The 16,674-nt window shown below is 30.5% G+C and overlaps 4 protein-coding genes and 1 long non-coding RNA gene across 5 annotated transcripts; 3 read left to right on the top strand and 2 right to left on the bottom strand.

Moving 5' to 3' along the window:
- Positions 1-411: 411 nt before the first annotated feature.
- Positions 412-1,284, bottom strand: LOC114941141 (uncharacterized). Its single transcript, XR_003821589.2, has 3 exons — positions 1,084-1,284; positions 906-955; positions 412-461 (listed from the first exon to the last, which is right to left on the bottom strand). It is a non-coding gene; the product is annotated as an uncharacterized LOC114941141 (long non-coding RNA).
- Positions 1,285-1,754: 470 nt separating this feature from the next.
- mRpS33 (mitochondrial ribosomal protein S33) lies at positions 1,755-2,463 on the top strand. The gene is made up of 2 exons (XM_029318113.2): positions 1,755-1,871; positions 1,995-2,463. Exon 2 carries the CDS (start codon positions 2,052-2,054, stop codon positions 2,400-2,402), a length of 351 nt encoding a protein of 116 aa, XP_029173946.1. The 5' UTR covers positions 1,755-1,871; positions 1,995-2,051; the 3' UTR covers positions 2,403-2,463.
- Positions 2,464-2,640: 177 nt separating this feature from the next.
- CNPYb (FGF signaling regulator protein canopy b) lies at positions 2,641-4,314 on the bottom strand. The gene is made up of 5 exons (XM_029316590.2): positions 3,937-4,314; positions 3,634-3,754; positions 3,418-3,552; positions 3,185-3,349; positions 2,641-3,105 (listed from the first exon to the last, which is right to left on the bottom strand). Exons 1-5 carry the CDS (start codon positions 4,040-4,042, stop codon positions 2,940-2,942), a joined length of 693 nt encoding a protein of 230 aa, XP_029172423.1. The 5' UTR covers positions 4,043-4,314; the 3' UTR covers positions 2,641-2,939.
- LOC114941536 (transducin beta-like protein 3) lies at positions 3,948-8,467 on the top strand. Its single transcript, XM_029316563.2, has 16 exons — positions 3,948-4,198; positions 4,275-4,443; positions 4,622-4,673; positions 4,768-4,978; positions 5,063-5,237; positions 5,312-5,482; positions 5,558-5,733; positions 5,816-6,015; positions 6,096-6,299; positions 6,372-6,561; positions 6,644-6,765; positions 6,862-7,020; positions 7,084-7,249; positions 7,334-7,558; positions 7,851-7,978; positions 8,173-8,467. The coding sequence occupies exons 2-16, from the start codon at positions 4,427-4,429 to the stop codon at positions 8,368-8,370; spliced, it is 2,394 nt and encodes a 797-aa protein (XP_029172396.1). The 5' UTR covers positions 3,948-4,198; positions 4,275-4,426; the 3' UTR covers positions 8,371-8,467.
- A 538-nt stretch (positions 8,468-9,005) lies between these two features.
- On the top strand, positions 9,006-16,177 carry LOC146720855 (pH-sensitive chloride channel 2). The gene is made up of 9 exons (XM_085487715.1): positions 9,006-9,230; positions 12,503-12,686; positions 13,149-13,378; positions 13,474-13,556; positions 13,829-13,984; positions 14,087-14,242; positions 14,332-14,497; positions 14,616-14,805; positions 15,318-16,177. The coding sequence occupies exons 1-9, from the start codon at positions 9,151-9,153 to the stop codon at positions 15,591-15,593; spliced, it is 1,521 nt and encodes a 506-aa protein (XP_085343841.1). The 5' UTR covers positions 9,006-9,150; the 3' UTR covers positions 15,594-16,177.
- The last annotated feature ends 497 nt before the right edge of the window (positions 16,178-16,674 follow it).

Below are 16,674 nucleotides of genomic sequence, written 5' to 3'. Positions count from 1 at the left end.
TATTGCGTATAACTAATTTTTGTTTAATTTTTAAACAAATATTTTTTAAAATTATATAATTTACAAAAAAGAACTTTTAGATGTAAATTTTATAAAATATATAATAAATAATAGTCTAATTTTTATATAAATAATTATATAAAATTCTTTTAAACACAATTTTATAATAATATTAGAATTATTGTAAATATATTGTATATTAAATATTTTAAATATTTTAATAAAATTTCTGTATATATGCATGTATATAAAAAATATGTTATATCTAGTTTATATATATATATATATATTTTTTTTTTACAATAATATAAAATTATTATTGCGAACAATTAATTACACAAATCGTAACAAATAATTATTTATTAATTATTGTAACAAATAATTATTAATTAATTAATTACAAATTACTCACTCAAGAGTTGCTCCGATACCTCTCTTCCTCCTCTCTTTCTTCACTCGTCCTTTAAACACAATTTTATAAAAAATATAATTTATTGTCAATATCGAATATTAAATATTTTAAATATTTTTAAATAAATAAATAAATATATATATATATATATATATATATATATATATATATGGGCGCACACGTGTGAAGAATTATGTTATATATATTTCACAATAATATAAAATTATTATCACGAACAATTATAATTGCACGAATTGTAACAAATATTAAATTAATTACAAAATTTATAAAAAATATCATTTATTATCAATATTAAATATTTAATATTTTTAAATAAGATATATCTATATATATGGGCGTACACGCCCATATATAAATAGAGATATTTGTAAAGAATTATGTTATATGATATATATTTTACAATAAAATAAAATTATCACAAACAATTAATTGCACAAATTGTAACAAATTAATTACAATAATTTATACTCACTCAAGGATTGCTCCTCCACCTTCTCTGCTCGTCTTCTTTTGGCATTGACTCTACAAACATAGATATATATATCTACGATCGACTCACTCGCGAAAACATGATTAATTACGATCGGGCGCGGTAATTAGATCAGAATATAACAATAATTACACACTCATCTCGACGCGCGTTTTATTACCTCGAAATGGCGAAGGACAATGCAAAGACTCGCACTCGAAGGTTATAATGCGCCGACCATCAGAAAAATGCACAATTACATTCACGAATTCACTCACCACGACACGGTCCTACTTTTCTGTCATCGAGAAGTATAAAATCGCGCGGCTGAATATGATTTTACTCACTAATTAACGCGTCGTAACGCCACTCGATGCGAAGCCACTCCGTGACATTTCGTTAATGGCCGAAGTGTTCAAAAATCGAGATATCGACAGCTTCACTCGACTGCGCTCGATATTCGAGATATATCGATACGCGAGTCGAGTCAATGACTAGTTGGAACGCGGTTAACGTCTTCAAATAAATTAAAGCAAAATCAAACTTTATAGCATTGCGTAAGAAGAATAATTTTTTCACGAAAATTCCACGAAATACAGGTATTATCGGTATTATTAATAAATAGATATGTCATATCTTTTTGATACTTTAATCGCTCAACGATCCGTGTGTATGAACGAACCGAAGATACTACGCTGATTATTGAGAAACTTTAAAGCGCGCAATTTTACGATCTTAATATATTTATAAAAATAATATTTTAAATTAATATATATTTCGCGCTGCTGGAAATAATTACATTTAATGCGTTCCGATATTCTCGCGCGTTTCGAAGAACGAGGAACTACTTTCTCGCTTGAGTCTCACAGTGACTGATTTGTGTTATGTTGATAAGAACGCGCTGTGGACGATATTTTTCTTGTTTATTCATAGAATAACAATGGTCTGCAAATTGATGAAATACGAAAAGTAAGTAGACAATGAAGGATAAAGTTTTCTTTCGAGACTAACCTCGGTCATTTGCATTTTGAATGTATAAAGCTCATTTTTTAATCTTTACGAGAAACCTAACCTTTATTTTCTATTCCTCAGGAAATTTTAGGAAGAGGAAAATTAATAACACGATTGCTCGAGCAAGTAAATTGAAAAATGAATAAATACGTGAATTTGGCGAACGTGAGCACTAATTATGCCATGCGTATGAACCGCTTGAGTAATCGAATTTTCGGAGAAGTGGTCAGACCGACTAACAAGAAATCGATGAAAGTCGTGCAGGTCCTCAGTGAGAAACCGATTCAAAAACGACCGGAGATCGTGGACTATTACCCAAGATACGAGGAGACGGATAAACTAATGACCTGTCTGCGAAATTATGGTCTATACAGGGACGAGCATAAAGATTTTAAAGAGGAATATGAACGTTTGAGGGAACTTCGTGGTAAAACGAAATGGATACCACCTCCGTATAGAAATAAAGTAGCAAAATCATCCGAAAATTAAATATTTTGAGCTATAAAATATGTATTTTATTTATAAATAATACGTTGCAAGTTATGGAGTAGATTACGATTAATACTTTTTTCATAGCTCTTTTATCCCCAAAAGTTATATATCCCTCTTACATTGATGTTGAAAAGGTTTTAATATATTTGATATTTTTTTAATATATTTGAATTGACTGAAATAATCATTATTTGAATTAACAGTCATGATGTTACATGAAATTTACAAGCAAATCTTTTAGGAGAGATGTATAAAAGAAATTTATTATTAAATTTCTAACAATACAACAAATATGGCACAACAGTATATATATTCGAGTATAAGGAGTCTTATATATTTTAATATTTACAGATTATCTTTATACATATATAATATATATGTATGATATTACAATCTGTTATATATATATATATATATATATATATATATATATATATAACAGATCATATTTCTTAATAAAATCTCATCATGTCTTAGTCTATTACTAAGATATCTATATGAATGTATTTGTTGAGGCAATTTATTCTTGTAGGTTTACAGCTCTTGCTTTGCATACTGAGAATTATTATTCAAAATTCTTTTATTATTTGATTCCTTGTTTTTCTTTCTTTTCTCTTTTTCGAGATCTTTCCCAGTGTCCCCTTTCTCGTACAGACAAGAATCATTTTGTTCTTTCAATGCACGCTCGGAACATAAATATCTGAATAATAAACAACAAACAATATTAATATTAATAATAATACTATTATTATTATTAAAATAAATATATAGGACATTACTTAATTAAAGAAACCTCTCCCTGATGATTTTTATACCAGTCTTCAATATCAGCTTCGTGATTCTCAAGCAAATCTTCACACTGTGTTTTTAGAGTTGTTATCTCAACAGAAGGCTTATCCCACAATTCATATGGAATTCCCAACTCTACTTTAACTCCCTTGTTTCTATAACAATTTATTTGTTATAATTTTCAAATTATTTTATAATATCACAGTATATTAAAATGTCTTACACAAGATTATGCAATGTCGTGAATGTTTGACTCATTCCCTTTGCAAATCTTGTACTATCTGTACGTTCTTTGTGTATATTGTACTCCAATATACGTTCGCAAACATTTTCCAGAGATTCTAGTAATCGTAACTCTCTGAAAAGAAGCAAGCATTCTATAAATTTTTTATTAAAATAATCTTTCACATTTTGTCTTAATTTATTATGAGATACTTACGATTTCTTGTATTCTTTTTTCTTTTTAGGTGCATCTACTGAATATCCCATCTCTAATACATCATGTGTTTTTCCAGTTTCATCTAATCTAGCTTCAAGTTCTGTAGCTAAAACTTTACATACTGTGTAACAAAAAGTTACTGTTAATTCCAACTATAATCATTATTATTTACAAATGTGTGTTGAATAAGAGATTTACAAATAATCTCTCAATATTAAGCAACAATCAGTAATATGATGTTTTTAAATTTATTATATTTCTGTCTTTAAAAAATATTGCTCCAAAAATTAAGACAAAAATCACCTTCACATTTATTAGCGTATTTTACTCCTTGTTCTTCTTCGGGACCGCCAAAAGCGGAATATATCAATAATAAATTAAGTAAAATTGCAGAATTCACGAGCATCATAACTTGTGATAAAAAAGGAATGTTAACTGGAAAATCATGAAATTATTGGAATGTTATTGAAATATGTATCGTACAAGGAAATATTCGACGACGATCACAATAACTTTGGTTTATACCGACATACACTAAACTATTATTATAAACGTCGTGTAAAACGTACGTGTGTAGATCTGTCATTGGTTAACGAATGGGGAATTTCTAGGACTCACTAAAAAATCTCGGGGAATTCTAGGAATTCTCCATGAGAAGTCCAATCAATTGTTCATTCAAGAGATACGAGTCAAGTCAGCTGTTACTCATAAGGGAGGGGATGTTAGAATGTGAAGACTTGATGCACCACGTGGTTGTTTATAAATGCATACTTAGTTTTGAATAACGCTAAAAATGAGTATTAAAGAAGCGTAAGTTTTATTCATATGCATAAGGGAATATTTATTCATATATTTTAGTGCCCTCTTTATAATTTCTTTATATAGTTTTTTTTATATTTTTTTATATTATCAGTCTATTATCTCTATATCATATATTTTTATATTTCTTCATATATATTCTATTTGATAATGATTGTTATATTTATAGATTTGAAGTGGAATGCAAGCATGGAGCATTTTATACTGGCGGTGATGTACAAGTAGGTTCCTGAAAGATTTTATCTATTTTATTTGTACCCTTTTGGATTTATTTATCTATTTTATTGCATGCATAATGTGATTCTTTCATTGCAGTGGAGCGCAGATGCAGAATATTTATTCTGCCAGAAAGGAGGCACCATTTCAATACTGTCTGTGAGCAAAAGCAGTGTGATATCATTGTTGGGTGAAATCGAAAAGAATGATCAACAGGAGGATACAATAAATTGTTTTGCTCTTGCTGACAATGATACGAGTATATTCACTCATCACAAAAGTGGACTTTTTAAATTATGGGATTGGAAAGGTAGTGATTAATATTTAATTGATGCTTTATAGATCAAGCTTCAATATAATATATTCTTGAAATTCAAACTTTTTTTCTTATCAGTCAATAAGTTGATAAAATTATGGAAGTCTATCCATAACGGACCTGTAACACGAATAACTTTTTCAAATAATAATACCTTAATGGCATCTGGTGGAAGCGATAGTGCCGTCAGATTGTGGAACTTGCAGCATCATACTTGCACACATAATTTGAAAGGAGTGCAGGGAGTAATTAGGTATTAAATATTCATATGAAATGCTACATTTCAAAATAGTCAGAATTAATATCAATACTTTTATTCTTATTTAGTGTATTGAAATTTCATCCGGATAGTACAAAACAGCTTCTTTTCGCCGCTGGCGACGACACCAAGATTCATGGCTGGGATATCAATACTGGACAGAAAAAGGTTACTTTATCCGGACATTTTAGTAAAGTTACATCTCTTAATTTCCATGAAAATGGAAATTATGTAATTAGGTAAGAAAGAACTTCAGAATACATGCTATGCAAGTAAAATTATCATAATAATAATGAATAATCTTATATATACAGTTCGGGAAGAGATAAAGTACTGATCTTATGGGATATATCATCTGCAACATCAGTACGTGTTTTACCAGTGTATGAAGGAATAGAAGGAGCATTTATAATATTGCCTCAGTCTTTACCAGCATTTATTAAATCATACAATGACGATGATATATACATTGCTTCAGCTGGTGAAAAAGGTATACTAACAATTCAAATACAATTTAACATATCAGTTACACAACTAACAAGGTATGCAATTGAACATAAACATTTTTTTAGGTATTGTTAAAATCTGGGAAATAAAGGCAGGCAAACTGATTTATACGCAAGACAATTCTTTGGTATCACCAGCTAAGGAAGAAGGCAGTTTATCAATAACTCACTTACTTTATAACAGCATCCATAATATTTTTGCAATAGTATCTGTCGATCATAATATTATCATTCATTCATTGGAGTCGTTTGAATGTAAGAAACAGGTCGGTGTGCTTTGTATAAGATTCTGTTTAAAAAATAACTTTATATAACTATTAATTCATCTATATATTAATTGGGACAGTTAGTAGGTTATAGCGATGAAATTCTAGACGTCGCATATCTTGGAGCTAATGACAGTCACATTGCGCTCGCGACTAACAGTTGTGACATAAAACTTTACGATGTTGGATCTATGAATTGTCAATTATTGTGCGGTCACAGTGATAGCATTTTAGCCTTAGCAACAACTCCGGCAAATGTAAATTTGCTTATATCTTCAGCTAAGGTACCTATCTTTTAACAATAATAATAATAATAATAATAACTGACATTTTTATACATATAAAATTATTTATAGGACAATAGTGTTCGTATATGGCTATTTGATAAAGAGATGACAAGAATGTCTTGCATTGGATCTGCCATTAGGCATACAGCATCAATCAGTTCTGTTGCTATATCTCAAACATCAACTAAATTCTTTACAACTGTTGCTCAAGATTCATGCCTAAAGCTGTGGGAATTATCCAACAATCTTGATTCACATAGTATGTTAGAAAAAATGTATATACATGCTTGCGTATCAAATAGAAGATAAAGTAAATCTAAGATGATTATTGATATTTACAGAGCAAAATTTGTCATTAAATCCAAGCTACACAATGTTGGCACATCAAAAAGAGATGAACTGCGTAACCATTTCGCCGAATGATAAACTGATTGCTACAGCGTCGCAAGATAAGACTGCTAAGGTACCACATTGCAATAAACTTGCTTAGATATGTGCATGAATAATTTTAAAATTATATATGACATTTTAGAATTATAATATAATAACTATATTATAGCTGTGGTCTGCTGAAGATTTGCAATTGCTTGGAGTGTTTCATGGTCATCGAAGAGGCGTATGGTGCGTTCGATTCTCGCCGATTGATCAAGTACTTTTAACAACGTCTGCCGATTGTACAATGAAATTATGGTCCTTGACAGAACTCAATTGTCTGAAGGTAAAAGAGAAATATTATACTCGTAAATTTTATTATAACTTTATTATTTTTTTCTTATGGCAGACCTTTGAAGGGCACGAATCCTCTGTTTTAAGAGGAGAATTTCTGTCACACGGTATGCAGCTAATTACATCAGGTGGAGACGGTCTTCTGAAATTGTGGAATATCAAAACGTCTGAGTGTATTTCTACTTTAGACCAACACGAGAGTCACGTTTGGACTCTTGTAGGTGAGTCTATCTGATCCATGCATACGAGAATATCTTGTAACAATCGATATTTTATAAATATACATATAATATCTTCTTGTCCAGTTGCTAAAGATGAAAAACATATCATCAGTGGAGGTAGCGACTCATTGCTAGTCATTTGGAGGGATGTAACTGAAGAAAGGAGGACGCAAATTGCACAAGAACGAGAGCGACTCGTGTTTGAGGAACAAAAGTTGGCCAATTTACTAAAGGCTGAAGAACTTCAAGCTGCGCTGCAATTAGCTCTAAAGATGGAACGACCATTGCAAGTTCTTAAAATTATAGAAGGTATAACTATCCATATCATTGTCTAATTTAATTTTGTGATGTTGACATCATACATCATATGTCTCAACAATGATAAATGTACTTATTTCTAACATTTTATATTATTGTATAATGTGTATGTATATACATATATTATATTTTATATTATTTAAGATAACATAACTTTTATTATATTAATATTTTTGAACTATCTGAACTTTTTTTGTTACTTAGAAATTTGTATAATTTTTATGTATTTATTTTTTTTACTTCTTATATATTTTATATATAAAATTTATTACTTTTGTGTCAGCTCTATTGCAGAAACAAAGCGATGAGCTTGTAGAAATAATAAGGGATTTAAAACCAGCTCGCAAAGAAGCGTTACTCAAGTGCGCAATTTCGTGGAATACAAACAGCCGGAATTCACATGCTGCTCAGGTATGATATGAAATTTAATATTTCAGATATTTAATAATTTAAAAATTTGAAAATTAAAAGAAATTTATATAATTATTAATAGATTTAATTATTTAAATTAGAGTTATAACTGATTTTTAAAATCTTTTGAAATATTGACGAAACGCAATCTATGTACATCTCTTATATATTTTTTGCCTTATTATTATTTTTAGATAGTTATAAATGCCTTAATGACAGAAATCGGAACTCAGGAACTACAAATACCAGGTTTATCTTCCACTCTAGAAAGTATGATACCTTATACTGATAGACACTTTAAAAGATTGACAAAACTTTTACAAGATCTTCACTTATTAACATATACTGTTAATTGTATGAAACCTGATATTATATCAGTTGGTAATAAATAACTTACATATAATACATATATTATATATATTATATGTGTATGTTATATATGTAGATAATATTACATAGGTATATATAAGAATAAATTTTAGTATACAATTTTTTTTATTTTTTATTTTATATGATTATTGCCTGATTTTTTATCAGGTTATTATCTAATATGCTTAATTATGAATTCATATTTTTGAGTGATTATTATTTTTGCAATAAATTGCAATAATAATGCTAAATAAAAATTAATAAAAAACGTATATATCTGCATGCGTGATCATCGTGATAAATCGCTTACAAGTTCAGGAGGGAGATAAGAAAAATTTCATTAAACAGAGATTGTGAATCATGGATCATTATATTGAGCTTGTAGCATTTTTCATAACATGAATAAACAATTACACATTAGATGGATTGTTCTGGGAAGCAGTGAGTCGTTTAGCGATATCTGATATTATAAAGTCGCGCGTTTTAAATTAGTGCATTGCGTTAGACGCCGATGTATAAATTACACAATGACTACAGATGAATGCAAAAGTCTATACAACATTGTAAGTCTTAAACACATAATGAGTGTGTGCATGTATTTGTTGATCTCACACATTATCTCAGAGAATATGTATGTGCTTCAAACAAGTCTGGAGGACTCACCATGAGAGAGTGGGAGCAAGGTTTGGTCTGGGCGTCTGGTTTCCAACAAATTTGCTCACCCGAGCATACTCGCAGGCTACAAAGAAAGATCAGTCAGAATTCATTAGTTGTACAGTTAAGTGACGAAGAAAAACTCAAGAATGACTCTCGGAGGAAGGGTCTTCGTCCTGGCGCTCTTCGTTCATCTGTCACAGTTACCATCGCTCGTGGACGCGACAGTGTAAGTCGTACGTTTCATTCAATTAATAATATAAAAAAAATTTAAGAAGCTAAAATATATCATGTCAGCAAACGTGTCCAGGTCGCACACTGAAAATATGTTGAGATTTATTTTCTATAATATAGACATTGTATATACATTAGCCCTTTGAATTAAAATCACTTTTTCCCGGATGTATGGTTTTTCTTTTCGCTAGCCAAAGACGTCAACATCTTATACATAGTTAGTCATAAAATTATGACCGATCAACCACGTGCTTGAGACGTCTTTCGCGAAAAATCTGAGAAACGTTCTCTAATGCAAAAGATTTGATAAAAACATGTCTTAATTACCAGATAGATATGCTAATGCTAGGATTTAAATATGTATACATATTTTTACACGCATTATTTACACATATATTTATAATTTGATAAATTATATCTATAATATATAAAATGCATATAGTATATACTCAAATATAAGAATATTAAAATTTAGCACAGAGCATTTTTTCTGCTGCTATTTAAATACAATATAAATTACAACAGAATTTTAATATTTCTTGTATTTAATAATCTTAAATATTTGAAATTTTTGCTTTTTCTGTAAGAGACAATGTTTATTTGCTGCATGCGGATCAGCTCTTGGATAATGTTACGTTATTAGCGATTTTTACAAAATATATGCTTCATAAATTTTGCCAAACCACAAAGTTTACTCGCTCGCAGCTCATATACCGCCGTCATCGTCGGTTTCCATCATTATCAGAAGGGTTTTGCACATTGTAAAATAATACAAAACGAAGAGAGAAAAGGAAACACGTTAATGCCATTCATTCTTTTTTCCTTTTTCTCGTTTCTCGCGAATAATATATCTTTTACGTAAGTCCGAAGCTGTGTTGTTCACGTGTTAGATCACAAGGAAATACGGCGTCATAAGGTAAAATTCGCGTATTATAATTTTTAACCTTGTGAAATTTTATAGTTGCTTTCAAACTTATTAGCGCATAACATTCGACCTTCGAAGTTCTCGTAAATGCGACCAACCACCGCACCGGTACGATTAACAAATTAGAGTAATGCAAATTATTTATAGTGAAAGAGATGAAAGCGTTTTTATTAAGGCGCAAAAATTCTCGTAATTTGGAAAAAAAATTTTTTTTAAATTATTAACAAAATAATTGTCGAGAACTATTCTTCGTGTTTTTTGTATGCGCGCGAAAGAGCCCGTCATGTTTCGACAGTAAACAAGCATCGTGTTGGATTTACACTTGTTCAAATATCGGCATGTAAATTTAACTTTTGCCTTTTCATCAATCTTTTTCGCTTTTCATCGCGAATCTTACGATTAATTACGTTTGCTAGCTTCGTGACTCTTCGTTTGCTCTAAATGTCTCAAGAAACAGAATTGACAAAAGAAATATAAAAGGACCAATCGAGTAGAAATCTGGAGAATATATAACATGTATATTATTATAAATGCGAAATATAGAAAATGTTATTTAACATGATCATGTTTTTGGAAATATCTTTGTTCGAGTTTTTTATTAAGAATACAAAAAATATTTCATATTAAAGTTTTTTCTTAGGGGAACTCTTATACTTAACTTATATAAATTTTTTTCAACATTAATTAATTCATATGATCTGCACATAAAAGTATTACAAAATTATTAAAAAGTAAAAATACTTATTTTATATGGAATCTATATATTTACTTAAAACGTGAAATTATTTTATTTAAAATAAATAGAAGATTTACTTATTTTCGCAGATTTCGACTCTTAGAACAAATTTGTAAAGTGTTCTTTTAGATTAAAATAATTTCGTCTTAAGGCATTTTTTTGTAATTCTTAACTTCTAAGGAAAATATATAATACAAAATAGTAAAATAAAATGAAACATTTTGTATAGACATTTTGTAAGATGCACACGTGGAATAAATTATAAAATTTACAAAAAACATCTCTCGGATCCATGGAAAAATATTTTTAAAGATTTTTTCAGAAAATTGTAGAGATTACATTTTAAAAACATTCTGATTCATAAGTGAAACTTCTTTTTAATTGTAACTGAAACTGCTTGTACAAATGTTTATTGTTCAGTGTACCTTGTGACACTTTGCATATCATACGACACGGTATAACGTCAGAGAGAATTTTAATCCTAATCTCAATTGGTACATACAATTTCATAGGGACACGTAAATACACTGGTATCTTAAATAAACAAGATGTTTGGCGAAGATATTTAACGTTATAAATTCAAGTAGCATACAGAGTGTGAGATAAGAACTTAATACAGTCGGCTTTCTTTTGTGAGTTCTCTTATACGAATAATAAGCACTCGGAGCGTTTCATATTCTTTTTTTTTTCAAAATCCCAGTCACGTGAATCAGCACATGATCGTGGAAAACAAAATTTTTTAGTGCAGATCATCGCTTCACGCAATTTGATAGCGCGTCGAATCTTTATAGATTCGTGCTTATAATTAACCGATTTGCGATAAACCGAAAAATCTTCGGTTCTCGTGAGCAAGCGTCACATGCTCAGCAAGTGACAAGGAAATTAGTTTCAATGTACAATCATATACATAGCCAATGTCATCTGTAATATGTCATTTACATCAATACAAAACACTAATGAACAATACGTCAGAAACATACGCTCGAAAAGATGAGGTGTAGAATATTAATTATAACTATTTTTCTTTTAAAGTTAGATCTGTAGGCTATATTTATAACATGTGTTTCATTATAATTGGTGCATTTAACTAGCGTAAAAGCCTATGTACGTATTCTCTATTATAGTCAAAAGTTATAGAAATTCAAAATCACTTTAAGCAAATATTTATTTTCAAATATTTATTTTAAATGAATATTTTAATTAAATATATATAATATATATTTATTAACAAATATTCAAATATACTTTCTAAAGGATATATTTTAAAGCTTAATTTTTTGTACTCTTAGTATCTTTTGATCGCGCAAAGCTTTTTCTTTCAGGTATCTTTTCTTCTTCGAGTAATTTTTAGAAAAATCTTATTGTTAAACTATTTTGCGACAATACAATAATTTATCGAGATCGTCATTTTTCTGCCACGAGTGCTTTTGCGAATTTTTATTAGAGAATGTTATACATTCAAGAATTAAAATTGCGATCGTGTAAGAAAGCGCGCGTCTTTCAGTCTGAAATGTGTGTATATATATATGTATATATCTAATAAATTCTAAAGATAGATTTGACATTTCACGCGCGTTTGGAGAAAACTCAACACTGTTTATTACAGATCGGGAAATTGCCCGGTATTCGGCAGTTCTATGACGCAAACGGAACTTTTGCAAGAATTGGCGAACGAATGTCGTTACGATAAAATGGTTCGACCTCCAGGGATGATTAACGCTACGGATCCGATCAGGATTTACACGAAAGCCTTCATCTACACAATCAAGTCCAACATGGCCAAAACTCTGGTATACTTTTACAATTGTACTCATATCTTATATTTTACGAATTATATCACGAACACTAGCGGATCCTAACGTCAATAATAATAGGGGAGAGGGTTTTGGCAAAATTATTTCTTAAATATTTTTTTTATTTTATTTTATTTTATTTAAAACCTTTTAAACATCAAACTCTCTTCCTCCACCAGGCAGGACATGGGCGTCCAAGGGAGTATTTGGAATCAGTAAAAAAATTAAGCACTTGCTCTCCTTTTGAATAAACACTGAAATTTATTTGCACATTTAATTATAAAAAAAAAATAAAAATTAGACAAAATAAAAAAATTAAAAAAGAACAAAAAATGAAAAAAAATTAATGATGTCCCCTCTTGGAAAAAATTCTGTGAACGTCCATGCACACGGATAATGCTTAATATAAATATCGCCTCGCGAGGATTGATAATAAAGATAGAATAAATTATATTGCAGCAATTTGACGTGCATTTGATGCTGCAGTTCCGGTACCTCGATAAGCGGCTGAAATTGTCGGACATTGCTCCTTACATGACTCAGATATACGGTGGTCAGAACGCTCATGCTTTGATCTGGACACCTACTGTATATGTCGCGAATGAACGTACCTCGGCGGTGATGGGAAACGGCGTCAAGGACCTACTCATCTCTATCAGTCCTTTCGGCATGGTTATTTTGAATACAAGGTATTCGGATGATACTTAATAATCTCGAAGGAAATCTTTCCAAATTACTAGACAGAAATAGAGATTGATTACGGAGAAATTCATTTGAATTTCAGACTCGAAGCGACACTCAATTGCGGTCTCCGATTGGAAAAGTTTCCGTTCGATGTGCAAGAGTGTCCGCTGGTCTTCGAAAGCTGTAGGGTGCTATTGTTATATTATATCATTGACATGGTTTATACGATGCTTTTTTCTTTTTTTATTACCGCCAATTAGTGTATTATTACTAGACTAATAATAAAAAGGCGCAATGTTTTAAAATATGCTATAATTAAGAATAAACCAGCTTATACTTTCTTTAGGTATGATAGTTAAATTAAAATGTTTCAAATTTACTTGGTCTAGCAAGAAAGCATCGTGTAAACTTTAACACTCTTATTTAATTATGATTTATTTTTTTCCTTACACTAGGGACTCACAATATAAACGAAATGGTACTAGACTGGGATGAGGATCCGATTGTCGTCGCGAATAATTTGTATCTGACGGAGTATAAGCTTGTTGACACGTGGGTCAATCGCTCCGGGGTATCTTACACCTCGTGGCAGTATCATTACGGGCATTTCGGTAAAAATTAATCGGAATATTTCGATTTGATTCAAATAAAAAGAAAAACACGCACTTGAATGTCACATTGTTATTAAAGCTATCATATGATTGTGATTGCAGCCGGCAATTTCAGCTCAATAAATATCACGTTTAAATTAGCACGCGAAATGGGATTCTTCATGATGGACTATTATGTACCGTCTATATTAATCGTGGTGATTTCTTGGGTGTCCTTCTGGTTACATCAAGACGCGAGCGCGCCGCGAATAGTTCTAGGTAAAATAAAAATATCTGCGTATTCTTAAAATATAATACACTGGGCAAATAATATTTTTAAAATACATACGAGACTTACATATTTTCAGGAACGAATACCATCTTGACGTTTATGACGCTCGCGTCGAAAGTGGAAAATTCGTTGCCGAAAGTCTCTTACATAAAGGCAAGTGAGATTTGGTTTTTGGGCTGCACGATATTTCTGTTCGCGGCTATGGTCGAGTTCGCCTTCGTTAATACCATATACCGAAGAAAGTATGTAATATTTTTCATCGAGATTTTTTTCTTTATTCACTTTAACACCTTATATAACTCCTGGCCAGCCGATAAAAACTGCTTAGAGGTAACATGTCATGTATAATTGCGTATGCAGAAAGAACGTACCGTTGAAAAAGGTCAACAGCAAATACATCCTTAAGTCTACCTTGACGCCACGATTGGCACGAAAGCAATTCCAGAAGAATACAACCGGACTGGAACGATCGCGATCATGGTCGTCATTAGATAACGCAAATACGAACAGCGAGCAAGACTTTATAAGTCAAAATTATCTCACCGTACACGTGAGTTATTGATTAAAAAATATTTTTATTATTCCATAATATTTTAAAAATACAATGAAAAACAACCTCTTTTCAAGAAAGAAAATAGCCTTTAGATTATCTTCATTTAAGTCTTCATTAAATCTCGAACGAAATTACTTTCAAAAAATTTTTAATCTGTCACATAATTTATTTTTGAGATATGTTGTAAAGAAAATTAAAATTTATTTTAAATCTTCATTTAAGTCTTCATTAAATCTTAAACGAAATTACTTTCAAAAAATTGTTAATCTATCACATAATTTATTTTTGAGATATGTTGTAAAGAAAATTAAAATTTATTTTAAATCTTTATTTAAGTTTTCATTAAATCTCAAAGGAAATTACTTTCAAAAAATTTTTAATCTGTCACATAATTTATTTTTGAGATATGTTGTAAAGAAAATTAAATGATCTCACCGAGGCTTAATATTTCAAACGTTTTCTTTGGCGAAATTAATATCGATTGTATTAATCGTATCAATCGTTTCCAGAGTTTCCCAAGCACGATCAATATCCCATCAGTGAGGATAGAGGAGGATAAGGATCCGGAACCTGATTCTGTCGGCAGCATCACGACCATCGACAGCATTACTACCCCTCCTCCATCTAAACCATTTCCACGCAGGCCGACTCTCGCGAAATTGCATAATTTCACAACGATGACACCGCAGGAGATCGCTCAGTGGATCGACAAGCGCAGCAGGATAGTATTTCCCATATCTTTCATCATATTTAACATCCTCTATTGGTCTTTCATATGGATCTGAGAGCTGGTAATCATTTATTCAATATTCGATTCGTATAATGAAACTTGGAATGACTTGAGAAAACAGAAACGGAATGGTAGAAGTCGACGAAACCGATGCTTCCATTAAAAAGGTACAAAATTGCGATATTTCAGAAATTATTTATAGAAGTTTTCTCGCTAAAATTACTCGGAATTACAAATGAATACACTGTTTTTTTAATGCTTAATATACATACATATATCCAATTAAGAATGAAAATTAGGAAATTACGAAAAACTATTGTAAAAACATTTTACACAAAAAAATTGCAATTATTTATAATACTTTGAATACTTTTCAATAGCGTTATTCAAAATGATTGTACAAAATAGAATTAGCAGAGTAGAGGGCCATATATATAATTTCTATTTACACGTATTAAACTCAATGTTTTATTGTACGTTTTATTTTTTATCGCTAATTTATATAGCATCCTTTACAAGAGAGATGAAATTTGATCAATCGCGATACAAACGCACTTCGCATGTTAGAGGAACTTAACGCTTCTTTCATATCATATATTGTGTAATCACGTTTTTATTAGAAACAATGAATCACCGAAATCTTGGATGACGACTTTTTTCCCCCTTTGCCCTCGAAACATTTCCTATCATTCCATGTGCGTGTCGAGTGAAAAGATACAATCAATCTTACAGAGATACGATCAACGCGCGCGCGCAAGACTTTATAGCAAAATGAATAATACGTATTCGAGAAACGACGTAAAAGTTCGAAGGACACTTTCGCTCGAAGGGTTGAAAACTGTCGATTTGCGTTTCCTTGCGATCAAAATTCTATATTTATATGTGAAGTAATTAAAGGGCTAAAACTTTCCGAGTAGAGCAGTTTTAAAAAAATAATAGTATGATATTACCTTAATACTTTTTCTCGTTAAATTCGTCATACTTGCGCTAAACTTTCATCGAGTCGATTAATTTTTTATATTAGTATACATTATATCGTTACTTAAGGTTCTATCATATTAATGTGTTATCGAATAGTATATATCCTATAAAATCGGCATAATGTGGCAAAATTGATTGATGAACTCGTTCATTAT

The sequence above is a fragment of the Nylanderia fulva genome, unplaced genomic scaffold, assembly GCF_048542155.1.
Source record: "Nylanderia fulva isolate GAGA-0341 unplaced genomic scaffold, ASM4854215v1 Scaffold6, whole genome shotgun sequence".
Classification (NCBI taxonomy): Eukaryota; Metazoa; Arthropoda; class Insecta; order Hymenoptera; family Formicidae; genus Nylanderia; species Nylanderia fulva.
This window is presented reverse-complemented; position numbering and strand designations above follow the sequence as displayed.

What these genes read in the sequence shown, in the direction of transcription:
- LOC114941536 (XM_029316563.2), top strand. An exon ending in CGCAAGATAAGACTGCTAAG is followed by an intron (nt 6,766 to 6,861) that starts GTACCACATTGC and finishes ACTATATTATAG; the next exon opens with CTGTGGTCTGCTGAAGATTT. An exon ending in CAGAACTCAATTGTCTGAAG is followed by an intron (nt 7,021 to 7,083) that starts GTAAAAGAGAAA and finishes TTCTTATGGCAG; the next exon opens with ACCTTTGAAGGGCACGAATC.
- CNPYb (XM_029316590.2), bottom strand. Translation starts at nt 4,042, where the DNA reads ATGATGCTCGTGAATTCTGCAATTTTACTTAATTTATTATTGATATAT. An exon ending in ATACGCTAATAAATGTGAAG is followed by an intron (nt 3,755 to 3,936) that starts GTGATTTTTGTC and finishes TTTGTTACACAG; the next exon opens with TATGTAAAGTTTTAGCTACA. An exon ending in AAAAAAGAATACAAGAAATC is followed by an intron (nt 3,553 to 3,633) that starts GTAAGTATCTCA and finishes GCTTCTTTTCAG; the next exon opens with AGAGTTACGATTACTAGAAT.
- mRpS33 (XM_029318113.2), top strand. Translation starts at nt 2,052, where the DNA reads ATGAATAAATACGTGAATTTGGCGAACGTGAGCACTAATTATGCCATG.
- LOC146720855 (XM_085487715.1), top strand. Translation starts at nt 9,151, where the DNA reads ATGACTCTCGGAGGAAGGGTCTTCGTCCTGGCGCTCTTCGTTCATCTG. An exon ending in CCAACATGGCCAAAACTCTG is followed by an intron (nt 12,687 to 13,148) that starts GTATACTTTTAC and finishes ATTATATTGCAG; the next exon opens with CAATTTGACGTGCATTTGAT. An exon ending in AATACCATATACCGAAGAAA is followed by an intron (nt 14,498 to 14,615) that starts GTATGTAATATT and finishes TTGCGTATGCAG; the next exon opens with AAAGAACGTACCGTTGAAAA.